The 26,894-nt window shown below is 41.8% G+C and overlaps 2 protein-coding genes across 3 annotated transcripts; one reads left to right on the top strand and one right to left on the bottom strand.

The window, feature by feature from the left end:
* Positions 1–663: 663 nt before the first annotated feature.
* On the top strand, positions 664–16,501 carry pkp1a (plakophilin 1a). 2 transcript variants are annotated; one of them, XM_084553466.1, is made up of 15 exons: positions 665–1,482; positions 4,198–4,319; positions 7,611–7,787; positions 7,873–8,087; positions 8,220–8,361; positions 8,654–8,861; positions 9,303–9,471; positions 9,701–9,818; positions 11,805–11,969; positions 12,057–12,233; positions 12,599–12,752; positions 12,856–13,042; positions 13,132–13,216; positions 13,981–14,057; positions 14,259–16,501. In XM_084553466.1, exons 1-14 carry the CDS (start codon positions 1,299–1,301, stop codon positions 14,053–14,055), a joined length of 2,178 nt encoding a protein of 725 aa, XP_084409592.1. In that variant the 5' UTR covers positions 665–1,298; the 3' UTR covers positions 14,056–14,057; positions 14,259–16,501. The 2 variants fall into 2 exon arrangements, with proteins under 2 accessions (XP_084409593.1, XP_084409592.1); XM_084553467.1 differs by having other exon boundaries at positions 664–1,482; positions 13,981–16,501.
* A 2,092-nt stretch (positions 16,502–18,593) lies between these two features.
* On the bottom strand, positions 18,594–25,519 carry tnnt2a (troponin T type 2a (cardiac)). The gene is made up of 12 exons (XM_084554265.1): positions 25,510–25,519; positions 24,048–24,104; positions 22,864–22,893; positions 22,575–22,611; positions 20,786–20,849; positions 20,453–20,569; positions 20,292–20,369; positions 20,089–20,199; positions 19,890–19,999; positions 19,698–19,788; positions 19,562–19,602; positions 18,594–18,812 (listed from the first exon to the last, which is right to left on the bottom strand). Exons 5-12 carry the CDS (start codon positions 20,837–20,839, stop codon positions 18,779–18,781), a joined length of 636 nt encoding a protein of 211 aa, XP_084410391.1. The 5' UTR covers positions 20,840–20,849; positions 22,575–22,611; positions 22,864–22,893; positions 24,048–24,104; positions 25,510–25,519; the 3' UTR covers positions 18,594–18,778.
* Between the last annotated feature and the right edge of the window lie 1,375 nt (positions 25,520–26,894).

Raw genomic sequence — 26,894 nt, 5'->3', positions numbered from 1 at the left:
GAATCCATGGAGTAGTATCATATACAAACAAACACTGGCCTCTAAATTCATGAAAAACTGATGGAGTATCTGTGGGATACAATCCACAGTTCCACAGAGGCCCCTCCCCTTAACCCACAGGACCCAAAGGCCCCCCACTGTTCAGTAGCATTCTGTTACCAGACACCACAGGACACCCTCAGAAGACCCATGTCCATTCTCTGATGAGTCAGAACTGTTTTGGAGGCACAAGGGAGACCTACACAATGTTATGCCTGATCAGTGTAAATGTATAATAAACAAGTGGATAAAGTATGATTTTCATCAGACCTCGCAGATCAATCATTAAAACAAATGATTGTTTTATATATATCACATGTTCTGAGACATTTAAAAGACCAGCTCACAGCAAACATTTTGACTTGACGAGATAATAAAATAATTTAATTTCACACCATTACACCTGAATAGAAGAGAGCCAATCCTTAATGTTGCCAGAGCCATCCAACCTAAAAGGAGAACTTCATGCACACAAATGTACCATATACATATACAAGACTTTATTGGTCATCAAAGGGAAATTTTGGTGTTAGGTGGTGATAGGGAAAAATAATGAAAAAATACAAGTTTGATAGAAAAAATAGCAAAAAAACAAAGCATAAAATAAATAATATATTAAAGGTACAAGGAATACTAACCCTTGTTGCTCCTAACCTGAGTTAAATAAGTAAAGATACAAGATAGATGAGTTAAAAAAAAGAAAAGGCATAATGAAGGTTGTCTCTATCCAATATACATCGATACTGTCATGAATTCTGAAAACTCCAGGAGTACTGCATTTGAGAAAGACAAATATTTTATATACAGGATGACAACTATGATAACTATTGTACTATGAAATGTAGAGACCTTGACCAGACGTGCAGTGAGTCCGTTTTTATTCCTTATTACGCTGATATTACACAAGTTATCTCAGTGAACATGCTCCAAGTGCAGGGAACGCCTTTTAAGCTTTTACTTGGGACATTCTTCCTGTAAATTACAGTTTGTGCGCCTCTGTTGCATAAACACTGCGCACTAAAAGTGAGGGGTTTCGCCTGCTCTTCCCTTCACTCCACACCCTCTGTTTGTGTGTGATCAGTCGGTATACTCCACGGGGCGCGGCTCCGAGGGTGGAGTCCACCGCCGCAGCTCTGGGAACTTTCTAGCCTATCTGAGTACTTGGCAGCTCGGCTGCATTCGTCGCTGCGCTCCTTCTCCACCGGGACTTCGCTTTCTGGAACTTGACCGAGTCGATCCCCAGTCACGGGAAGGGAAAGATGATGGCTCCGGAACCGCTGCGATCGGCGATGACCACCGGGAACGCGGAGGACACCTCGCTCGCGGTGCCTTCAGACAACAAGGTGGGCTCGAGGCAGCAGCGCGTGCTGGATCAGGTTCACTCCATCAAGAGGAGCAAGTCCAAACACGGGAAGAACGGCACGATGTCTCCGTCTCCTACAAGTACGGAAACGGCTTTGTATGAATATACAACCGCTATTTTGTTGCCTCTTAACTTGTCTTTTTGTCTAGCTCGTGTCCTAACAAAATTACAAGTACACCTGTCAGATAATATTCAAGCTTTTCCGTGTTGGGGAAAAATGCGTCATAAAAGGTGCCTGTAGCATCTTTCAAACTGGCTTAACCTGCGGTTTTCCTGCTCCGTCTTCAGCCTCTTGATCAGCTCTAGTGTTTTCAGGTTCGAGGTAAACAAACTTAGACGAGCAGGTTTCGTCGTTAAGGTGACTGTAGCATAATGCAGGAACAACAGGGACTATATAATACAGAGGCGTGTTAGCAGGTGATCGGTAAAGCTGCGCTGAAAGATGTATGCAATGTGATTCTTAAAGCCTTTTGAGGAGCAGCACCGTCAAACTCACATTCTACTTATTTTGAGGTGTTGCTCTCCAGGACCTAGGAATGCACAAAAAAAAAAAAAAAAAAGAAAGAAAGAAAGAAAACCCCACACACAGTTGTTGAATATTACATTTTCAAAACAACTGTGGCCTTTGGCTTTAGTGCAAGAGGCTTTACTGACATTCAACAGGATTGGGAAACCAAATGTTTGCAGCTTGTGAGATGAAAACAGGACCTCCTGTTGAATTCAGATGTGATGGTTCAGACCTAAATAGCTCTCTGACTTTGTGAAGGTGTAACGGTGGTGTGGTGCAAATGATGTCCGGCCTTCCTCAGAGGATTAGAAATGACAGATAGAAAATAGATTCCATATGAAAAGCATAAAAAGGCAATAAATAAATAAACAAATGAAACATTTAGCACTGTTTGTGGCATATTTAAAAGGCTTCGATCCATATTTATTTATTTTTTTTAACGCAACTTACAGTCCTAAAAATGCATCATTTTCTTTCTGTCTGTGTCTGAGAGAAACCAAATGCTTAATATCCTTCTAATGTTTTCTTTTGGTCTGTAATCATTATCGAAGACACGCTGAAAGAAGAAAACAAAAATTGAGCTGAAGTTTTGGCAATGAACAATTTGCTGACAGACGCTGAAGAAGAACAGCCACGGGGTTGGAGCTGCACACAACCCTGAGGTTATCAGGCTGCTCTTCACATTAATACTGGGGCAAACAAACAAAAAAAAAAACATGCTGACCGTGTTCACAGCTTGCTAGTCTCATACAGTAGTTCTCATTTGTGTCGCTTATGTGTTGTAGCAACAAACACGACTATTTTGGTTTGTGGACTTAAAAAGTAAAAGTCCCGTTACGTTTACAATAGAGCTGTCAACTACATTACAGGAAGGCATATTTTCTCACTTTTTCCCCGAAGTGCCGCCAGCCAATGTTTGGTTACATGTTCCTAGGTTTTGAGATATTGATCTATGACATCTCTGGAGGTGATTGCATTTTTGCTCATAGCAGTCACAGAGTTGGAGGTGGAGGAGAAACATGTTTGTACTTAACCAAAAACACAAAGATGGATGAGGTGCCACATTTAGCGTAAATGTAGTCTGCAACAAGAGCTCTCCTGTCCAAAGAAACTTTTGTGTAATGCACGTCATCTGTGCTTTGAGTTTCTATATTCCTCACAAGGGAGTAAGTTCGCGGATTTGACTGTGCTTTCTTCATTTATTGTCCCTATTGAAACTGTCTGAGTTGGGAGTTTATTTCCGGAAAGACACGTCCTAACCGTCGTCGTGTTGGGGTTGCAGCTGCAGTTTCAGAGGCAGATGTCTGAAAACCTCTGCACATAAAATTGAAACAAGATGCGACTACGTGGTAGGAAGGGCATGTGAGAGACAAGACATGTCTAATTATTAAACCTTTAAGGTCCTTTTTGTTTAGTTTAGATAGTCGCTTGGGCGGCACAGTGGAGTGGTGGTTAACGCTGATGCCTCACAGGAAGAAGGTTCCGGGTTTGAATCCAGGCCGACTGGGACCTTTCTGTGTGGGGTTTGCATGTTCTCCCTGTGTCTGTGTGGGTTCTCTCCAGGTACTCCGGCTTCCTCCCACTGTCCAGAGACATGCTCGTTAGGTTCATTGGTGATTTTAAACTGGCTGTAGGTGTGAGCGTGAGTGTTAGCGGTTGTCTGTCTCTCTGTGTTAGCCCTGTGATAGACTGGCAGCCTGTCCAGGGTGTACCCCACCTCTCACCCAGTGACAGCTGGGGTAGGCTCCAGCACCCCTGTGACACCTCCAGAGGACAAGTGGTTACAGAAAATGAATGAATAGTCGTTTGGCACAGTATGGCAGGTAGACCACATAAATAATCCTGGCAGACAGACAGACTGCTAAAACATGAAGACTGCGTGCAAAGACTGGGTATCCCCACCAACTGTGACTAACATGATGTCATGTCTGCCTTTCTGTCTAATTACAGGATTGTCACACATGCATACTCTATACTTCTAAACACAGAGGTAGAGCAAAGAGAATCAACATTTAAAACCTTTTAAAGGGTTCATTCTACAGCTCTGCAACTCCCTGCAAAGCAGAATGAACCTTAAACATACCGACAAATATTTGACATAAATAAAAAAAGTTGTGAACTTTTGTAAACCCGGCGCCCTTATGAAGACGCCAAATTGTCGTTATGCAGGTTTTTGATGTGTGTTTTAGCGGAGGTGTGTTTGCGTCATGCCGCCAACATCTTAAAGATGAAAAATGATCTTCTGGATTTGTCTACATTTCACTCCTCCTCTCCCTTTTCCCAACAGGCCCATATCCACTGACGGACACAGTAGATCACGAGTTTGGAACGTTCAAGTTTTCTCCGTTCAAGGCAAATGGCACCTTCAGCCGCACCATCTCCACTATGCCAGCAGCTAACGGCAAATTGGTAAATGTTTTCTCTTATCTAACGGCATCGTGGATTGTTAATCGGAGCACAAGGTTTACTCCCTTAAACTGATGCTGCAATTAAAGGAAACAAACAGACACCGTAAACGTTTTACACTTCTGCTTCTGCTCACACAACCTGCTCACAGTAATCCACCACTATACAATTTCTGACCATATCTGCATCTTTTCCTCATGGAATTTGTCACTATCACACATTCCCCCTTTCAGTTTTTTGCTAAACTACATTAACCAGCAGCTTCAGACTGAATGGATATTGTCTTCCAATGTTTATCTACAAAGTAAATAAGTTTTTGTTCCTTAAAGAAAATCAGAAACTCTGGAGCTTGCTTTGAAAAATGGTATGGCAGAAAAGTAAGTGGGCTAAGCATGCAAAACCATGACATGACTCTGCACTACCTAATTTTTTAGATGCGTAATAGCTCCCTCGCATGCCATAATTCCCTCCAAGCTTACTGTTTATCTTTTGAAACTTAGGTGTGAGAGATCTGGTTTTGGTGGTGTCACAGAATCAAGGAGAGTTTCGGTTAAGCCTTTTAATTGTCCAAATGGGAGTGCTCTCTTACTCGTTCGTGACATAGGTTTTTTAGGAAACGTTAATGTTCCTTGCAAGTCATGGTGTGGCCACATGGCCCTTGATCTGATATCCCCCCCCCACAACTCAAATCCAAAACCAGTTAGTTGGTCTGCTCTTTGTTTCATTTAGGTTTAAAGGAGTGTACATGCATGTCTTAAAACGTGTATTTCTTCTCGAACATAACCGTGTGTGTACATACTGTTAGCGCTGAGTGTCTCGGCCCTGTCAGTAAGAGTGAGGGAGAGTTCAACTTATTTGCATTCTTGGCCTCCCAGCTTCTAATAGAGGTGCAATACTGACTTCTTCGTGGGAGTCCTTTTTGTATGTGTGTGAATTCTTATCTGGTTTCTGGGCTGTCCCGTCCTGACCTACTGACAGCGAGGTGAGGCATGTCTAGGGAGTGTGGTGATGCGCTTTTGCTGATGAAGACTCATAATCATCACATTATGAAAAACATCTCTGTCACAGTGTGAACTTTGAATTTAACCTGTGATACAGTACTCATCCTTAATTGCAGTTCAAGCGTGTCAATAGATGCGGAATAGTTTTTATGATTGGAAATCCAAAAAATGTACATTTTTCATTGCAGTAATTCAAATTACAACTCATTCAGTTGTAACATTACCTGCAGTGGACTAATGCACCCTCAAAGATTAAAGTAATATTTAATAAGAAAATGTCTTTGGTGATTCTAAATTGGCCGTAGGTGTGCATGTGAGTGTGAATGGTTGTCTGTCTCTCTGTGTTAGCCCTGCGATAGACTGACGACCTGTCCAGGGTGTACCCCGCCTCTCGCCCGATGATAGCTGGGATAGGCTCCAGCAGACCCCGCGACCCTTAACGGGAATAAGCGGGTACAGAAGATAAATGAATGAATCAATGTCTTTGGTACGGATATGTCAGAAGCTACTCCAGTTCTGTTTGGCAAGACATTACGGACTGTTAAAGTGATTTTAATCACGACAAAGGTTCTCTGCTTGTTTAGCAATTTCTAGCTTGTTTCACTTTGTGTATGATTGTGTCTATGCGTCATCATGACAAAAGTGTGTTCCTGGGGACACCTTCCGTTTCAGGTATTCCCACTAACCCAGTTCCCTGGTATGTGTTATCTGTGGGCAGATTTTGTCAACACAATGGTGATGTAACTTAACTGGAAATCAAACTGAAAGCTGAGTTAAAATATGTGTGTGGTCTGAGAACCTGCTGGCATCCTGGCTGGCGTGTTTAGATTGCAAACTAGTCTCTAGTTTGCAGTGAGACTTTAGGCAGACTATGTTACCGTGTTTATCGAATGAATAAAACGGCAGAGCTGCACGGATCAAAATGCAAACCAAATGTCAGAACCGCAAACCAAATGGAAAACTAATCAAACTGAGTTGCAGTTGCATCATCATGAAAGTTAATCATTAATCATTAATCATTCACTCACTTATAATTTCTGCCTAATTAATACTTTTTGCAGTAAACAAGTAAATCCTGCAAACTTTTTTGACTCGTTTCAAATAATTGAAATTGCAATGAGTCAAGCAATATTGCATTTGTTTTTCTTCAACTTGACTATGTTCCAAGCAACAATGTGCTGTTTGTCTGTCTTGTGTTGTCATGTTTGTCATGTGAGGAGGGGTTTCAGTCAGGCTATACTTATGTGAAGGGAGCATGCAACAGTGTAAGACTAAACACGCTGTTCTTATAAAACATGCTGTTGACAGATATCTCCTCCATCATTATGCTTTTATTGCTAAGTGGCATAGCTCACATGCACAGTAACTGAGCAACCTGTCCTGTTTGAAACAGGAAAGAGTTGGTACACAGGCGGACGACTTGCATGTCTGTGTGTATGTTTGTCTGTGCTGCCTGCTTCCCCATTAGCCGACATCCCTTCCTGATGAATTTCCCTCATCAAAATTGCAACATGTCAGAGACGAATGAGGATATTATCCTCTGCCACTTTATTTTTATTTAATTTTTTCAAACAAGCCAATAGCAGATGAATGACTAATCATCAAACCATTATCGGTTTGTTGTTTTTCACTGTAATGGGAAAGCCTGAATTAGTGTGTTTAGTATTCACACACAAACACAAGCGCACACATGCAAATCCAAAAGAGGCACAAGCAAATCCAACTGGTACACTGGTGGTAAATGAAGTGAGAGTGAGCTGGTAAATGCATCAGGAGCTCCGTCTGACTTGTCCACACAATGCTCCTCTGTGAGAAACTGCTCGGCTGCACCGGCAGTCTTATAATACAAACAGCCGGTGTTTGTCTCCGATGACAGATATTATGTTTCCTCAGTTTGTGTGATTGTGCGGTGTGTTCTGCTACCTCCATGTAAACTGGGGAAAAACAAGAGGTATGCAGGTTTTTTGTCGGCTCAAGATCTTTTGCCTTGGGGGTGTCTTTAAAAACTATGTGTGTGGAAAGTGGGTCACCTTCTTTCTTTGTTTTTTGCTTTTTGTGAACTGAATTATGTCTACAGAGAAGCCTCAAAGTTATGCTGTGCTTTAGAAGGTAATGCTACAGGCTAACTAAGCCACAGTTTGGACTTCTTCCAGTGTATTCTTTATGGTATAATCCAAATAAAATGCTTTCTATTTGTGTAATATCAAAACCTGTCATCCTTTGAAGAGCACTGAATGGAAATGTTTTATGTACAATAAGTAAACTTCCTGAGCCATTTGTTCTTTGTTTTCAGGCAAGCACTAAGAAGAGTCGTTCTCAATCCACCAAAGTCTCTTCAGGAAAATATTACAACTCCTCTGGCACATGGGAGGGGCAAATGAGCGCTCCCATGTTGTCTCAAAGCCCCAACGGGATGAAACCCAGTCGCAGTGACCCTGCCTTGACTCATCCTGGCCAAGCGTCTATCATGGTAATCCATTTTTGTTTTACAATTTCTGTATTTTATACAATACACAATGCACCAACATAGCATTGTAAACTTCTAATTTTTTCAGAGAGCCAAAGGACAGGCGGTCCAGAACCAAAACCCCGCTCAGACTCGAGTAAATAGATACAGCGTTTCGTCCTCCGTGACCAATGGCCATCAGGTGACCAACAACAATCAGGTGACCAACAGCCAAACACGTTTTATCCGCTCACCCTCATCCCAGTCTCACAACGAGGGCAAGATGGGCACAATCAAAGGATCCAGACTAGAGCAGAAATCAGCGTGAGTTCACCTTTCTCTTTGACTTTCAGATATGGCTCATTACCTTTTAAGTGCATCAAAAACTAAATGCATGCTATTTGCTAAACTGGGAGGAGACTAACTGTTCTCTTATTACCGTGCCTGTTCCTGCAGGGTGAGCATTGCAATGAGCTTTTCAGACATGACTCTGAGGGAGGCTGTAGAGTACCTGTCTTGCCCTGATGAAAGTTACCAGCAGCGTGGAGCCGCCTTCATCCAACACTCCACCTTCAACGAGGAGAGCGTCAAACCAGAGGTCTGAGCTCTCGCTTAAGAGTATATTGTACATGCGTCTTTATGTAGACACACCCTCTAAACAGGTGCACAAACACTGTAGTGTTGGTTCTCTTGTGTGTAGTAAGAAAAGAGGAGGAGTGCACTGTACAGACCTTTGTGTAACCTGCCTTGAGGGGAAAGGGAGGAGATTGTATTTATCATCACACTTGGCCGCTTGCTCTGCTTGTACATTTCAGTGTCGTCAGTCTATCCACACCTTCAAGTCTCACGTTTTCTGTGCCTTTTCCCTCCACAATTCTGCTCTGCTCCAGGTCCTAAAACTAGGGGGCATTCCTCCTCTGGTGACCCTGCTGCGAAGCTCCAACCCAGGCGTGAGCCAGGCTGCAGCTGGGGCTCTGAGGAACCTGGTGTTTAAGGACAATAACAACAAGCTGCAGGTTCAGCACTGCGGTGGTATAGCTAAGGCCCTGCAGCTGCTGAAGGAGACAGATTCTACTGAGACCCAGAAACAAATCACTGGTAGGACATTTTACTGAGGCAGCACTACAAACAGTTCACAGTATTGTGCTTTAACCCATTACTCTAGGGTTAGTGTTAGAAGTGCATGTCTTATATTTAAACCATAATATAAAATGTTTTAATTCATTCGTATTCCTTTGAGAGAAGCATAAAGACAGAGTCACCTGATGCTCTACATGGTGGTTACTTTTCACATTGGATTAATAGTTTTCACTTATATTATGCTCACAATTCATTGGAGAAGGAGGAAATAAATAATGTAACAATAATTATGATTATAACTGTTATTATTATTATACATATACAGCTTTGTATACATTTAAATCTCGGTAAAGGGATAAAGCAAACCACACTGATGATCCCAGAAAGGGCTTGTTCTATAATGCACAATAAACTTGTCTAATACTTGTCATATGTATTCTTCTTCCATGTCATATCCAGGCCTGCTGTGGAATTTGTCCTCTGCCAATAAACTGAAGGAAGAACTTATAACTACTGCACTACCCGCTCTGACTGAGAACGTGATGATCCCGTTCACCAGCTGGTCGGAAAACACCGCCAAAAACCACATAGACCCTTCAGTCTTCTACTGTTCTACAGGGTGCCTGCGGTGAGGATATTTCTGTCTGTGCTTAGACCAGCGTCTGGTTCTGAATGCACTGTACATGATAGTTAGATAGGCTTGATGGGCCCGGCAATGTCAGTGATCAATGCAGCGAATGTGAAGGTGTTTTATGTGTGTTTTCACCTCAATTGAAAGAATACGTGCTTCATGAGACCAGTCATCGTCTTGTGTGTGTTAAGTAGTGAATAGTGATGAATTAATGATATGTGTTTAGGAACCTGAGCTCTGGTGACCAACAAGAGAGGCAGAAAATGAGACAAACCCCTGGCCTCATCGACTCGCTCATGAGTTACATGCAATCCTGCGTGGCGGAGGAAAACCCTGATGATAAGGTAACCTTTTGTCACCAAGTCCCATCTATCGCTTGTATTTGTGAACAGGACCTTAACAGTTTAAGGCCACTGGGCCACTCTGATACATCTGAAATTGCTGAAACTACTACAGTGATTATTCATATGCTTGTTGGGACCTGCAGTTTCTGCTATGGTTGGATTCCTATGTGGTGAAGTTTACTAGTTTACTCATTCTGCATACTAAAGTTATAAGATATATTAAGCGTGAATACACGTATGTAGACATGCTGCTATGAGTGTGTGTAAGCTTACACACACATCCATAATAATAATGTACAGTATCCTTAAGCAGGATGATGCAGCAGGCATGTTTTGCACATGTATATAATTATCCTGGACTTGTACGCGTACCTGCTATTTTGATGGAAGTTTTGGGCGTGGATGTGTCCTTAATTGTATGTCTGTTCTTGTACACAGTTTACACTGCCTCCATTTATTGACATATTGTATAGTTGGTGTTGCATGGTTGCGTGTTCTCGAAGAAAAAAGGAGGAAGAAGATGAAACATTTTTTACTCACTGCCTACATTACAGGGGATTTTTTTGTGGGTCGTCTACCTATATCATAAAGTATAGAAGTCAGTTGACCCTTCATTGGCCTTCTGATCGCTTGTCTAAAGGCGCTTGTATAGTACTGCGGGACCTAAACGCAAGGACCTACGCACATAGCCAAAGCCGGTGTGAGCCATTTATACTTGTTCGCTCGTCAGTCTGGCTCGCTCTGTAACAACACCACCCAAACGCTGTTTGGCGCTGTGTCCTTTTTGCCAGTCGGGTTCATTTTTGTTTCAACTTCCTGCCTGCTTCACTTTCCACTTCCTGCTTCACTTTTAACAATGGCGACTGAAACTTTTGGCAAAGTAATCTTAACCTTGCCGATTCTTTACTGATCAAAAACAATCAATTCGAAAACTGCAGCGATGGAGAAGCAGCCGGAAATGCTCAAGCAGAAACACGCTACTACCAAGCGTACCAACACACCAACACCACAGCTCTTGTTTTTCTGGGGAGGTGCACGCCAGCTACGGCGCTAGGCTCTGCATAGGTGTTATCGCCGTGGCTTTTGCGTCAACTTAACTTAGAAACGGTAACATTGGAAGTCAGGACTTGACAAAGGGTTGTAGCACTCTGGTTGATGGTCAGCAGACCCGTCAGAAGACCAACAAAGGGTCCATCATTGCTGCTTTACATAAGAATAAGAATAAGAAAAACCTTTATTAGTCCCGCAATGGGGAAATTGCAGTTTACAACAGCTTACAGAAAAGGCAGAACAAAAAAAAACAGCAAAAAGAGAAATTTATAAAAGATAAATAATGAAAAGTATATACAAGAGATACAAGAGAGATCGGGTAAGAGCTGTTGCAAGCAGCTGCCGTCTTCGACCGGCGCCGGAACATGCTTCTTCAACCCAAACTGAAATTATTAGAAACTAATTAGAGATTCCAACCGAACTGTTTTGCATGGACGCTAAATTAAATGACACAATAAGACGTAATTGTAGAGGTGGTTCTGCCAAAAATTATTTCTTTTTACTAAATTAATTCAAACGAACATGACCGAGACCGACCAATGTTTTTCCGGCAGTACGGGTCGCATTAATTACACTTTCATCACATCAGGTGGCTCACAGAAACTTGTGAGTGACCTGAGGTTTACCTGACATGGGGCAAACATGTGTATGCATTTATTCCGTCCATTTATTCTCATTGATTATCAGTGGAATACCAGTGGCTATGCGAACACAGCAAAGGAGGTGTAGTGTGTTTTATTTTATTTATACTTTGTATTTGTCGCTATTTCTTTTCAACACATTGGCAAACATGCACAAAAATGGCACTTAAAACTGCAGGGGAGTTGGTTAAAAAGTGAATCCGGTAGGCTTTGAGTTATAATCAATAGTTCTTATAATGTAATGGATAAAATTGTGACAATAAAGTAACATAACCCTTCCTTTCCTGTCCTCTAGTCTGTGGAGAACTGTGCATGCATCCTCCATAACTTGACCTACCAACTGGAGGACATGTGCCCTGAAAGTTTCAGCGACTATTACCCTAATAGGTCGGACGATAATGAGAACAAGAAAAGCCCAATCGGATGCTTCAGTCCCAAGAGCAGCAAGGTTCAAAAGGAGGTGGGCTTCAACCGCAATACTTTTTTTTTTTCTTTTCCATCGACTCCATCAAAACATGAGCTTGATTCCTTTATCCTCTGTTTACAGTTTTCTTTTGACATGGCTCGAGGAATGCTAGATGACCGTACCCCATCAGGAGTGAAGTGGTTGTGCCATCCTAAAGCTTTAGCGACCTATGTGTCCCTGCTTGGCACGTCCCAGAAAGATGCCACCTTGGAGGCCTGTTCCGGCGCTCTGCAGAATCTCACTGCCAGCAAGAAAATGGCGAGTACAAGAAAGAAAAAAAAAACATAATTCTAAAGCTTAGAGATTCAAAACGGATAATTGATATAGGATTATCTCAGACTGATTTATGACACACGAAACACAAAACCGACTGAGAGGTGGTGGAATTAAGAGCACAATGGGACAGGTCACAACATCGCTTACTAATGTGAGAAAGGGTGGGGTTCTTCTCTACAATGATTCAGGTTTTAAGGGACAAAAGTAACTCACTGCAGTGTCGTTTAAACTCAAGAGTTACAAAGGTTGACTGTGTGGTGTTTCTGTGTCTCTGTGGCATACACGAGGGCTGTTTCAATGAAGCAAGACCTAGAAATATTTTTTCTTCCCGTTTTGTTGTGTTTCAGGGTTCCCAATTTGTGAGCCAGGTTCTAGTTCATAAGCTCGATGCTTTGTTTAACCTGGGCGCTTTCATGAAGTCACCTAACCCGGCCCTCCAGAAGAATGCCATGAACCTGTTGAGTAATATGTCTCAGACCAGCAGTTTGCAGACCACCATGGGTAGGTAGAAGCATGATACTGATAATGAATGAGTCTGTCTGGTTTGCAGGTACGTTAACTTAGTGAGTGCACACATAAAACTAATTCACTGTCTTCACTGCAGCAAAGCAGATTTTACCCAAGCTCACCAGCATCCTCGGCACCGATCAAATGGGAAAGAGTGATGAAACTATAGCAGCAGCTTGCGGCATGGTGCGGAGACTGATGCTGGCGGACCCTGAGGTCGGCAAGAAGGTCCTCGATGGCAAAGTGATTGAGTCACTGTCAGGCTTAAGCTCTGACGACAACAGGTGAGTTTTCATTAATACATCTCCAGGTGGGGGATTCAGCTTTCATAGCAGTGACGAGCTTCAGTGCATGTCTTTGCTTTCTGCCTCAGGTCTTTTCCCAAAGCCAAGAAAGCTGCCGCGGTGCTGCTGTACAACTTGTGGAATGAGAAGAATTTGCAAAGCTCTCTGAAAAAGGTAAGTTGGAAATGCAAATGTGCGGCTTTCAACGTGGTAAAATCTCACAAACCTGTTGTTTTCATGTGTCAGGCCAGTTCATTTTCACATTGCCTTGCACGAGCAGTGGGAGGCACCCCAAATGGGTGTGTGTTTATTATCGCTCCTCTGCCTTGCAAAGTCACTTTCCCTTCCCTTCTGCCACACCCAAGACATTGCTGGATCCAGAAACGATTACATTGGAATCCAGGCCGACTGGTTTGCAGTCTTTACTGTCTTTTAAAGAGAGCTATTAATCTGAAAATGGGATAGAAGTGAAGAGGTCCAAACAGGGAGAGTCAAAGGTGGAAGACAGAAGGAATATGAAACATTTTCTCATAGTTTCATGAGAACAGAGGCTCTTTGAAGCTGCTGACGGATTACATTACTTCTCACAAAACTTTATTTAATGGATTAATAAACTGATTGGTCCTCTGAAATAACTGAATTGGACCTGTATACATCTAACCTCATCTCTAAGGGAAGTTCTCGAAACACCTAAGTTTTTTTTTCACCGTGAATCAAATAAACAAGTGAAATGTTTGCATTTTGTCCTTGACTTGAGACGTGCAACCACTTTGCCTTTTTTTGGAATGCTTTTATTTTTAGTTTCGAGCTCCACAGAAGATTTTGTTGTTGAAGTGCAACCTTTTTTCTTTTTCTTTTTTTTTTGTGTGAACATATGTCTGTTGTGCATCTGTGCAACCACTAAACCATTTTATTTTATTTATTTTTTTCGTCCACAGCTGGGCTTCAACAAATCACACTTTATCAACGACATCACCACAAGCGCGCACCAGGCAGTTCAGCTCATCCAGTGAACGTGAGCGTAACGGCAATGTGCAACCCATTACATGGGATTCACTTCCAAATGCTTTTAGAGGCATTTATTCAGATTCTAAGATTTAGTGCAACCAAAACAAGAATCTGAAAGATTAAAGCTTTTTTTTTTTACGCCCTGTGCCTCTCTTTTCTCTGTATTTTCTCTCTGTTTTCCTCCATGTGCTCGTGTCTGTGCTTGCAGATGGAAACCAGCGTGTTTAGACGGTGCTGCCGACACACCCTTGCAGCGGGGGCAGCAAAATGACGAGTCTTCATTAATAACACTGCTGAAAGGAGCCTAGCAATTATGAGTCAATCACACATTGTACATAAGACAGAAAGAAGAGAGCTTTTAATTTCATGAATAACCCTGCGGTGTATGTATTTCATCTGGATTTGTTCCTGTTTGTCTATGTAAATGGGTGAGAGTATAATCGGTAGGTTAAGTGTCCTGAAACTACACCACACAATGTGGACACACGGGTGTGATCTGTAGTGAAATGTTATAGCAATTGTTCAGACCATAGACGGTATATAAAGATGCACAGCGGCTCCTCAGAAGTGAAGCCAAAGCAAGACAGCTCCCCCTGGTGACCGGCTGCAGTATAGGTCATAAGTCAGTGGATGGGACCTGCGACATACTAAAATATACATCAAATATTTTTTTTTTCTAAGGATGGTTTCTGTCATTTTAGGTAGTTAATATAATGTTGATGCATGTTTAAGTCTCAATTTTCAAGTTTTAGTTAGTTATCTGACGCTATAGAAACAGGATGTGACATGGCGACTACCAGTTGCCATGCCAACCTTCTGTAAAGCGGCCCCGTGGGAGTGTGAGAGTTAGAAAAAAACAAAACAAAAAAAAGTGTATAATCCAACATTTCCTTGTAACTGATGGAGGGATAGCAGAGCGTAGAATTAATTAAACGAAAACGGAGGGAGTCTGGCAGAAGTGTGGTCGGGTCATCGATATCGTGGCTCCACTCTCGGACTCTGGCTCCAAAGTCGCAAGATTGCGCCGCCCGTATTGCCAGGAAAATAGCATCAGCCTGGCCAATGCTAGGAAGTGGGGACGCATTGTCCATATTTATATACACTCTATGGTTCAGACTCATGAATGGAGTCACTGTCAGATGTGTCCGATCTCAGACAAAATATCTATTGCGGCCTTGTGAACTTTGCACAAGAAGCTAAAAAGTGTAAAAACATTGTATTGTTGCTGTCCAATGAATATCAGCCGATCCAGTGAGTGTTGGAGTTTTTTTAAGAAAACCTAAATGCAGTATAAAAATATATATATATTTTTTTCCATATTGAATGTACCAGTTTGAAAGTCTCAGTTACGTTAAGAAACAAAACATTTGCAAGGTTAAGAAGTGCTACGTTTATAATGCTGAATGCAATTTTAAAAAAGACAACCGGAACCTCTGCCCGTCTTAAAAGGTTAAAGGCTGGTTCAGCATTGGAGAGATATGAATGTTTGCTTTCTTGTAAGAGTGCATCACGTCTGTACATAAGATTATGACGCCACGAGCAGCCACTTAGCCTAGCACAAAGATAGCTTTGTTTCTGGGTTTATGGTCTCTGTAAACTCACAATTCATATTTTAAACATGTGCTTTCTTTGTGCAGATTAATCAATAACAACATACAACAATAATGGCATAAAAAAGTGGGGTTAGGAAGGTTAGTTCCCTCCTCTAATTTCCTATCCTTGTGCTAAACTGGAAGCAGCTTCACATTAACTGTAATTGTGACTGTGGCAAGATGGTAAATTAGCATGTTTTCAAAATTCAATACTGAACTATTCACTTGCAGTGCCTGTCTGGATGTCTTTTTCTCTCATGTTGCTTTATGAAAAGACTGCCTTTTGAAATTGAATGTTGCATTTTTCATTATGATTTGGGGTTTTTTGCTAAACAGAGGAAGTGGAGATAAGGAAAGACTGGGCACACAAGACATCACAGGGGCTGTGCTCTCTAACAAAAGTCATGAATTATGATCTGTGTGCACTAGCCCAGGCGAGAGGAGCTGCACATATAAATAAATCCTGTTTAACAGTGGCTTTTTTTTTTTTTTGTTTGTTTGTTTTTAGTTTAACATCCAGCATTATTGCTAGCATTGTTTAGCTTTTAGGGGCCTTTACAGGGTATCTGCGCTCATAACCAAACTACAGTCTTGTTCTTTGAAAACAGGTTTTACATTTTCAGATCACTAAAATATTCCTGCCTTGAGATGAGTTGGTTGGCAACTGTGGAGAATTCCCAGGGGCCCTCACAGTACGATGCAGGTGCAACTGCTTTTATGCTTGAGACATACTTATGCTGAGGTTCATTTGCCTTGCGGGGAGGATTAATGTCAGTATTGCATATGATGATGTATTTTTGGAGAAATGTGTGTGTGTGGCGGTCTGTACATAAAGAATAAATAACATATTTGCAGACAACTTTGTAAATGGTGGTCTTTTCTTCAACAACAGTCTTTAAGCATTTGAAGTGTGGTAGCTAACATCTGTAATGTCTTCAACTAATTAAGCGCCTGGTCTCATTCCTGCAGAGTTTTTGTGGTATGTGTGCAGGACGTTCGGTGACTAAGAGACAAACTATGAAAGCAATGAAAAAAACTCCAGCTTCATCTGCTAAATTTAGTTTGAGGGTCTGAATGAACGGGTTTGGTGAGATTTTTAAATCCCAAATGATTGTGTGTGTTTTTGCACAAAGTGAATGAGACAAAAAAGATAAGTATGAAACAAAAAAGCATTTTATCTTGCTTTCCCTGCACCCTTTCATTCCTGCTCCTTTCCAGTGAATCTGACCGAATCACTGAGTTTCAGCATGGTTCTTCGATGACTAAATAAATCACAAGCTGTTGTTTATTTTTAATCTTCTGATCCATGTGACAGTACATTTATCTTTGTTTGGTTCTGGTCTGTTGATCTTCAGGACCTTGTCAAGTCATTCATATGATTTTCAACTGTTGCCCCTGCTCTGATTTATTTAGGGCACGGCGAACACAACACTTTGTTTGCTTACCTTCTCCATCACCTGGCCAAAAAAAAAAAAAAAAAAAAGTCACCACCTGGACTTAACTAAGCAAATAGGTATGAGCCTCCTATTGGATAATTACTGCATGGGCGATATATTTCAGCTGGCAACAAGTTATTTAACTCCAACTGATGCAATGAGTAGCTTTTCAACCATGTTGAAAGACACATCCTGTGGTCGTGGAAAAGATGTTAGTCTGTTTGAAAAGGGTCAAATCACTGGCATGCATCAAAGAAACTACTAAAACTGGGTTAAGAACTGTCCAACGCATTATTAAAAACTGGAAGAATAGTGGAGAACCATCGTATTTAAGGAAGAAATGTGGTTGAAAAAAAATCCTGATTGTTCGTGATCGGTGATCACTTAAACGTTTGGTGAAATCACATCTAAGAAAAACAACAGCAGAACTCAGGGCTATGTTTAATAGTGAAAGTAAGAACATTTCCACACGCACAATGTGAAGGGAACTCAAGGGATTGGGACTGAACAGCTGTGTAGCCTTAAGAAAACCACTAATCAGTGAGGATAACCAGATAAAAAGGCTTCAAGTTGCTAGGGAGCATAAAGATTGGACTCTGGAGCAATGGAAGAAGGGTCATGTGGTCTAATGAGTCCAGATTTACCCTGTTCCAGAGTGATGGGGGCATCAGGGTAAGAAGAGAGGCAGATGAAGTGATGAACCCATCATGCCTAGTGTCTACTGTACAAGCCTGTGGGGGAAGTGCTATGATCATCAATGATTTATTTTCTTCCCTGATATATTCCTGGGCATATTCCAAGATGACAATGCCAGGATTCATGGGGTTTAGATTGTGAAAGAGTGGTTCAGGGAGCATGAGACATAATTTTCACACATGGATTTGCCACCACAGAGTCCAGACCTTAACCCCATTGAGAATCTTTGGGATGTGCTGGAGAAGGCTTTGTGCAGTGGTCAGACTCTTTCATCATCAGTACAAGATCTTGGTGAACAGGCAGTGTGTAACCCACACTGCGAGGCCAAACGGATCGCCAGTGCACCACATGATTTTAGAGACAGCTAGAGGTTTCAGGATGTGAGAACACAAAATTGGTCGATACGATTTAACTGAGATTACTTAAGATAAATTGACTTTGGATTTACTTTTGCATCAGCATGTTTTGATAAAGTTGTAAAAGATGGAACGCAGTAAAAGGAAGAACTGCTTTTTGCTTTTTCCTGGAAAGATTTTCCCACCAGGGTTATGTGGAATGGAAATTGTGTGCATGCGTGCATGTGGGCGTGTGTGGGTGTGCAAGTGTGTGTGTGTGTGTTGAAATCCTGGCATTAACCCAGGGAGCATCATGTCAGCCATAGTCATGTCAATGCTTGTCTCTGAGCTTCCCTCTGTGTTTGCTTTAGGCTTTCTCTTTCTCATTTACTTCCTTTATCTCTGTGCCATTAACTGCATGAATGCACTCACTCTGGCAGAGAAAAAAAAGAAAGAAGATTTATTTACATTCATAAATCTTTATTCTCATTTCAAAGGATGGGGGGAGGAAGAAAGCCGCAGAGTGAGATGGAGGTAAAATTTACATGAGCGGTAGTATAGGTGGTGGAATTACGGTAATAGGAGGGATTCGGGTGTGGCAAAAAAGCCAGGCCCTGGTTTGAGGCGTTCGCTGCAGGATGGGGCTGATGTTAGCCCTGCTCACATGTCTTATTTCCTCAGGCCTCTCTTAGTCCTCTTGGATCTGTTGAAAGCAAAAAAAAAAAGTTTCTGGAACAACTTGTTTGCCCACAAAAGCGTCAAATGTACATTTAGTTTACATTTTGAGGTCGCACAGTCCTCCCACCCCTCCCAAGGTTGTCAGCACTTATATTCACACATTCTTTGAGCGTATGCCTGACAGGTGCGACAGGCTTGACCTCTCTGACTCTCTCTTTACCCAATTAGAGCAAGTAGCAGAGGCCCGGTGGGCTCAAGGGGTTTTCAAGACGAGCAGAAATGTCCCTAAGAGGAAAGCTTAAATGTATGCTTGTTTACAGGTTCTTCATTTTTTTTGTCTTTCTGCTAGATCAGATTTACGGCATCATTTTCATCTTTCTGTATGTTGCTGCAGCACCTACGTCATCTGTCAGAAACACTTAAATACATTTGTCTCGTTAAGGCTCAGTCTGCTCTGATTGGTTGGTCGGCCCAGTCTGTTGTCTTTGGTCTAAGCCTTAGAGCATGAAAAAGAAAAATCATTACATGGCTTCTGTAACATGACTTAAACAAATACACCAAAATTGGAAAACTATTTTCTGTCTGCTGACTAGTAGATTAAGTCAGGTTTAGGCGGGTTTGACTCAAACTAGCCAATAAAAGTCAGGCTATCTGAAGACCACAACACGTTCCTGGATGGCAACTCTCCCTTCTTTCTATTCGTCTTTTAACATTTAACCTCAACTCATAATTTAGACATTTCAAAACAAAAGCTGATTCAGAGTTCATTCTCACGTTTTCTGATGGTCGCTCACGCGGTTTCTCAGCACGTTGATCTGGAACAAAGAAAACACGGTGACGTTACTCAGACAAGTTCTACTGTGATCAACGTCTTACTCCTGGGATATGCCGTGTCCTGTTGCACACACACCTCATATTTCTGCCTGGCCAACTGGTACTGCAGTTCAAACTTCTCTGCCTCCAGCTCGTACATCCACTCCCACAGCTCCTTAGCTTTCTCCCTGTGAGGCACGGTTGAACAACTGTGAGATTATTTTCATGACATCAAGTGTGTATGAAACGACAAATGCCGCTGCATGTAACATGATGCTTCTCCACCTACTTGAGCCTGTCTTGACTCAAGTTCTCGATGTCCGGAGATTTGCGTCTTTCACTCAGGATCTTCTTCTTCTTCTCTCTCTCCGTCTGCCTCTTACCGCTCCGTTTCTCTGTCTGAAGGAATTTACAAACGATTCATGGCTCTTGCTATTGAAACTTCATGGAGACTCTAACCCCCAACTCTAAACCCTCCCCTTACTCACCAACTTCTGCATGTAGCCCCCAAAGTGGAGGCTGGTCAGGGTTTTCTTCTTCTTTGCGTCATCCTCTGCCCTCCTCTTGGCCTCCTCCTCCTCCTTACGAGTTCTCTCATCCTGGAGAACAATGAAACCGGAGAGGAGGACGAAGGCCACCAGTGAAATGCAGTCAGCTGCATGGATTACATCAAAGAAGAACATGACTTTACCTCAAGACGCTTCTGGCGCTCTTTCTCTCGCTCACTGCGGATTCTCTGCTGCTCCGCTCGCTCCGAGCGACGCTTGTCCTGAAACGACAGGTCATCACAGGTCAACACTGCGGATGTGGGAATCGGCTCACGTTCGATCGGCTGCCGTGAAGCGCACTTACAATCCTTTCTTTGAGATGAATGATGTCTTCTTCTTCCTTCTTCCTGCTCTCGAAATGAACCTCGATCAACGTCTGAAGCTCCATCAGGTCCTTCTCCATCCTCTTACGATGTATGTCCTATAGAAGTGGTTACAGTTCAGCACTCTGATGCGTTAAGAGACATACACATATTTATCTTTGGTCTCAAAAACTAAAAGGATGCCTAAATGAAAGTAAGGTGATACAAGGTGTATCCCAACTAGAAAATCTGGTGACGGTAAAAATAATATGGTCCATAGCAAATACTGTAAGTTAACAGGCGTCCCTCTGATCTGTCTCCATTTAGTCACTTACATCAAAATCCACCTTCTCTCCATCTGGGATCTTAGGAGGGATGAGGTTTGGCATGATAAATGGCCTGAAGAAAATATAACAGAGGAAAGGGAGTAGACAACAGAGCTTTAAAAGAAATTTAAACAGGAAAAGTTACACGTGATCGCTGACGGTTTCACATGAGGATCAAAAGCAATCGGAGCGCTCGAGATGCCAAAAGAATGTCAACGTCTTTGCTTCGACATGCTGCCAATGTTAGGTCACAGACGTATATTTTGAAAACCTGCTCCTTACAGTGTTAAATCTACCGACATTTACAGACAGAAATCAGAAGAAATTACCGCAATTCAGTGAAATCAGGTTTTGGAATCCAAAAAAACAGCTACCGTTCAGACAGTTCAGAGGTTAAATAAAATCCCCCCACTCTAACACCACCTTGAAACCTCACCATTTAACACTTTGTATTTGTGTCTTTAACCTGTACAATAGCATTAGTTTAAATAATCAATACAGCTAAAAGCTCATTTCCAGGCTATCCGGTGGTAAAAGGTAAGAAAAGAAGAGGATTCTCCATAAGGACATCACGGCAGAGAAGACTGTAAAACAGACGCCAAGATGTCTCTCTTCCTGTTGGATCGGTATGTAGCTGATTTGCTACGTCTTGTGTGTTGGTGCATGTGCTTGATGTTTGGCTGTGTTGCCAAAGTTGCGGACTTCCATCACCAGCCGAGTTAGCTAACAAGTTAGGTCTGCATCGAAATTAATGACTTCTGCTTTGGATTAATTAGTAAAGTTTTTCTGTTAGGGGTGGTGATTCAATAATCTCAAGATAAGAAGGTGAATACCACAAAGTAAACCAGCATTGACCGTTTACGCCTTTAACGAATCGTGTTTCAGTTAAGAAAGACAGTGAGTAACAGGGTGAGACAGGGGATGACATGCACCAGTTTTATGAGGGCTTTAGTCACACTTTATATCTGTCAACCACGTGAGCTACAGTTCTGGTAGAAACTTTCCTGCAACACTACGAATTTTCCACATTTCTGCATAAAAAATACTGGATTAACATTAGCTAATGTGAGGGAGACCTTTAGTTGCTTAGAAGTTACCCTGAGTGACCCTTTGTGACCTCTCAGACCATTATGAGTCTTGCTTTTGGAGTGATCCTTGCTGGCCGACTAATCCTGTGGAGGGTAAAAGTCGTTATAAAACTGTCAGTCTGTCAGACTGTGGGTTTGTGGATTTCAAACTCTTTAGAGTTGTTTTTCTGACCTTTTCCAGGCAGCTGAGCAGCAACAATTCTTTTTCTAACGTCCTCAGAAAGCTCCTTTGTCCGTGCCATCTTCCACAAACATGTGTTGTGAAGATCAGACTGTGACAAATTCCTAATTTGAACAACACCGGAGTCCGATTTCACTCCAGTTTGGAAACACTTCTGAACAGATGGACTCTTATTTTTCCGAGAGGTGCACCTACTTTTTGCACTTCACATATATGTAATATTGGGTCATTTTCCCGATTAAACAAATACACAGGTACAATATTTATATTTCCTTAGTTTGACTGGGTCTACTTTCAGGGCTTTTGTGAAGATCTGCTGAAATTCTGCATCATTTTTATGCAGAAATCACTACCAAGTTGCCTGTTACTGTGGAAAGTGAATTTGCCCCAGTTTAACAAGCCAGAAACTTGCAATTAGGGAGGCTACTGCAACTGCTCAACAAAAGTTGCGTAATGATGCTTTAAATATCTAAATCCTTAAGAAGGATAAATACATGTGTGAATTTGTTCATCCATGGGCGTTCCTTACTTGAATTTTGGCTTGGCCTCCTCCTCCTCCTCTTCTTCTAAGTGAGGAAAGGAGAATAGCAAGAGAAGACAGAGATGATACATATTCACAGAGGCCACACCAAAACATTTCCCAATCTTGCTAGGCATCTCCTGCAAGTGCTGACAATGTAGACTGTGTGTGTGTGTGTGTGTTTAACAGCTGGAATGTCAGTTTGGCGGAGTTCATCGTCATCGGTGTGACTCAGGCTGCGCTTGAGTTCTTCCGTGCACAATAGACTCACAAGTTCATTTAGATAAACAGATGTTACCTTCTCCGTCCTCTGCTTCTCCGTCTCCATCTGAAACAAATAGACTTGAGATTATTGCGGGAGTTTGAGACTGCGATTGACAAATGAGTGATGATTACACCTCCAGTTAATAGTGTTTTAGGAATGCTGGAAGGCTAGAGGGTAAAGAGGAGAAGGACCAAATTAGAGTGCTGGGGGTTCTGGCGCTGATTGCTTATCTGTGCTGGTATGTGTTTCAGAAGTGGGAATATGTCACATACTATAAAGACACTTCCAAAGGGAGGCTTCAGAGAAACAGGTCTTGACAATGAGCAGTCTCTTATCAAAGCAGGCATGGCATTCATGACCTCTAAATGACACTCTACCATAAGCTGTAAACACATGCCATGAGTTTTTTTTTTTTGTCATAAGGTGTTGAACAAATTTGGATGTTGTTGTAATGTCATTTTATGAAGATTCATTATGAGGGAAATGAGAAATTCTGCAAAATGTGCCAGTGAAGTGATCTCCTGACGCCAGAAAAAAAGTCAGAGGTTTATAAAAATCCTCAGGCTTTCTAATCTGAGTAAAATGATAATAACTGTGTCAAGCTAAAGAAAAGTCAAGGGACCACCTAAATCAGTGTCTATCGCCTGAGCCGGTTTTATTGAAATCAATACAGATATTTGAGTCTGAGCAGACAACTTACCCAGACTACAGTCATATCATATGCTGCCAATATGTTTGGGATTAATCCGTCAAAACTCAGCCAGGATCGTTTGCCTATCCAGAAACTCACTCTCACCTAACCATTGTGTGTATTTGACACATCAGCTGACAGCTCACTGGGCGTTAGCTGGTTTAAAGTAATAAATGGGACGGAAAGAGTTGAATCTGACTAACGTCCCTGGCCATGCAGGGCTGGGAGATCAGCCTGGGAGGATTCTCTGCTCTGACTAAGAAAACATGCTCATCTTAACTTAAGTTATCCATAGACCATCACATACCAAGGTGAAACATGACTGAGATGTTAGATCATCTTACCAACTGTCTGTGACAGTCGGTTGTGCATGGAATATATTAATCATCATCACTTCGTCATCAGCGCAGGCCCAACGCTTAGCTATGGTGTTAGGGTCATGGGGGGACCTCGCTCAATTAATCACTGCCAAGATTCCTGACAAGTGCTTGGAGGCAACTTTGTTTATTCCATAAAAGTCCCTCACCTTGTTCTTCGTTGGCTCCCTCGTCTGCAGCAGGTTTGTCTTCCTCCTGCTGGGCCTCTGTTACAGAATGGAGATGCAAAAAAAAATGTCACGTCTGTGGGAAGATTTCACACTCACAGGGCGTGGTATTGACTCACTGCCTGATTTGAACAATTGCTCTTCTTTGTCAGGGAAATGAGAACATCTGCTCGGCCCAATTTGATGTTCTGTTTTCTCTCATTCCTACCATGAGGTTGTTGAACTTACGCCGTGGTCCAGATAAAATAGACAAGGGTTTGTACAAACACCACCGACAGAGAGAGCGGAGCAATAACAGGAGGTCATCTCAGAATGAGCTAACCACCTCTGGTATTTAAAGCTTGGAGCTCAAGGCCCGGTGAAGTGCTGTGTCTTTCCGTGCGTCTGTTGTCTACTGTGTATGTGCGGGTGTTGGATCAGATAGCTGTGATAACACAGGCATTCTCAATCCTGACTTGTGGGTTGTGTCAAAAATAAAGCAAGCATTTAGAAGCAAACGCCGCAAGATGTAAGAGTCTGACTTTGTGGACATTTGTTTGAGTGTTTGACGGTTTACAACCTGAATCCTGAAAGGTGAGGGATAGTCACAGCTTTAAAAGGTAACAAAAAGACCATTTAAAATATATGAATACGTAAACAAAGATAATTAAATGCATTGATAAAGAAATACAATAATAAACACGCTTTCTTAATTAATAGATACTCAAGTAAATACATATCTTTTATTTATTTATTTATTTATTTATTTATTTGTCTACAGTAAGTGTGCATGTATTTATGTATTCCTGGATTATTTTATTTTATTTTATTTTATTTTAATTATTGTTTTAATTATTATAGAATTTAGAATTCTGTCATAATAAAGAATAAACTCAATACCAACTACCAAATTAAGATTAAATCAGAAAAACACAAATAAATAAATTGCAAAATTAAAGTATATATGAAAATAAATACTTTTTTTTTTTTTTACCAAAGATTATTTATTTCAGCTATTATTTATTATTTATAATACTTTTTTTCTCCTCCACACAATATTTCTCAACAATACTGAGATGTAATGTAATATGTGTGCACACTGCATAGTCATGTCATAATGTTTCATCAAAGTCTCTGGCTGAAGAAGTATGCACTGGCCATGTCAGCAAAATCAGCCCGATATCTAAAAATATATATTTTCAGCAGTACCTTCCTCCGCCTCTTCCTCCTCCTCATCCTCCTCCTCCTCCTCTAACCCCTGCTCCCCTGCTGAGCAAAGCACCAGTTAGTACAGCCAGCAGCTAGCGAGGCAGCCAGCAAACCAAAGCAGAAGAAAGAGAGAAAGTTTCCTTTCAAAGACATCAAGCAGATTTTTTAAAAATGTAAGTAATGAAGGTCAGAGCTAATGTGACCTCATGCACTGATGCGTCACAGAGCTAAACGTCGGTGCGTGCGCTGGAAATACCTTCAGCGGCCTCCTCTTCTGAGTCACGCAGTCGGGTGGGGTGGGGGGGATACACAGAGAAAGATTATCACATTGGAAATGTTATATCCTATTTGCCGTAAAGCCATCAATGCTACAATAAATCAGAAGCATATTAATAACAGACAGGAGGAGAATCATTAATATGTCAAAAAAAGAACTAAACCGCAGTTGATGATGCCACAGTTTATGATACAATACGTTATGCTGCATGTCTTAACAGTAAAGAAACGATAATTACATGATGATACTGTAAAGGACAAATTTATATACAACAGGATTTAATAGCCCTGACCTACAGCTATGAAACCTGAATGCTGAGCTGACAATAAGCCAAACATTTTTTACTGGTGGATTTCACACGTTTGTTTGCAGGAGATTCAATTAAACTGATGTATGTCTATAACTCAGCGCTGGCAGGTTTCCATGTTGAGATCAGAGAGAACATTTGTCTGAAGGTTTAGTTTTATCAGTAGATCACGTCTGTAATGACATTGTATATGTTGAGTGGTGATAAGAGCTCTTACCTTCCACCTCCCTGTGAAAACCAAACACATATCTAAATTAGTACTGATGTCCCAAACACAAGTACGTGACAGTTTATCATCTCATTACAAAAACATCTTGCTGTCAATACGATATAGGTGCAGAAACCGCAGGTCTGCGCTAGTCGTCAGACCGGGTGTATGTGCTCTTGTTCGGCGTGTTTGAACAGAAACAGCAGAAACGGCAGCAACCTTCAACCTACTCTTCATACTCCTCCACCACTTCCTCGTTGTCCGACATGGCGGGGCAGGATCTGGTGTGCAGCGGTGAATCTGAACGTTAAACACAACCTCTGTAAATCCAGCTTGATTTCATTCTTTCTTTCTTTCTTTCCTTGTCTCCCTTGTTGTTGTTTCACTCTTACCTGAGGACCAGATGGAGTGGAAGAGAGCTGATGGAGAGACTCAGTGTGCAGTCAGAGCAGAGGAGAGGTCCTTACTTTCACTAACAGGAATGTGAGGTGACCGTCCGAGGGTGAAGGGACAGAGTGTGTTGTGGAGAAGAGGCTTTAGACCCCCTTGTTGTGTTATTAATAACTTTTTAGATAGCATGTACTCCACATTATCACCATTCCCAAATAAGGCCGCTGTGCGTGCATGGCCTCTGGGGTTGCAGCACCAAAAGATCCAGATAAAGCCACGGTTGCTCGCAGACAGTGATTCACACACACACACACACACACACACACACATACATGCACATCCTTTCAGCCCAGTATGGCACCTCACAACTGACAAAACCCAGGCGCACAACTCTTATCTACATCCCGCCTCCTTCCAGATAAGTTAAAGAGCGTTTATTCATTTCAGATCAGACTGTGA

The sequence above is a fragment of the Chelon labrosus genome, assembly GCF_963514085.1.
Source record: "Chelon labrosus genome assembly, chromosome: 10".
In the NCBI taxonomy this organism is placed as follows: Eukaryota; Metazoa; Chordata; class Actinopteri; order Mugiliformes; family Mugilidae; genus Chelon; species Chelon labrosus.
The sequence above is the reverse complement of the archived record's forward strand: the minus strand, read 5'-3'. Positions and strand labels throughout refer to the sequence as shown.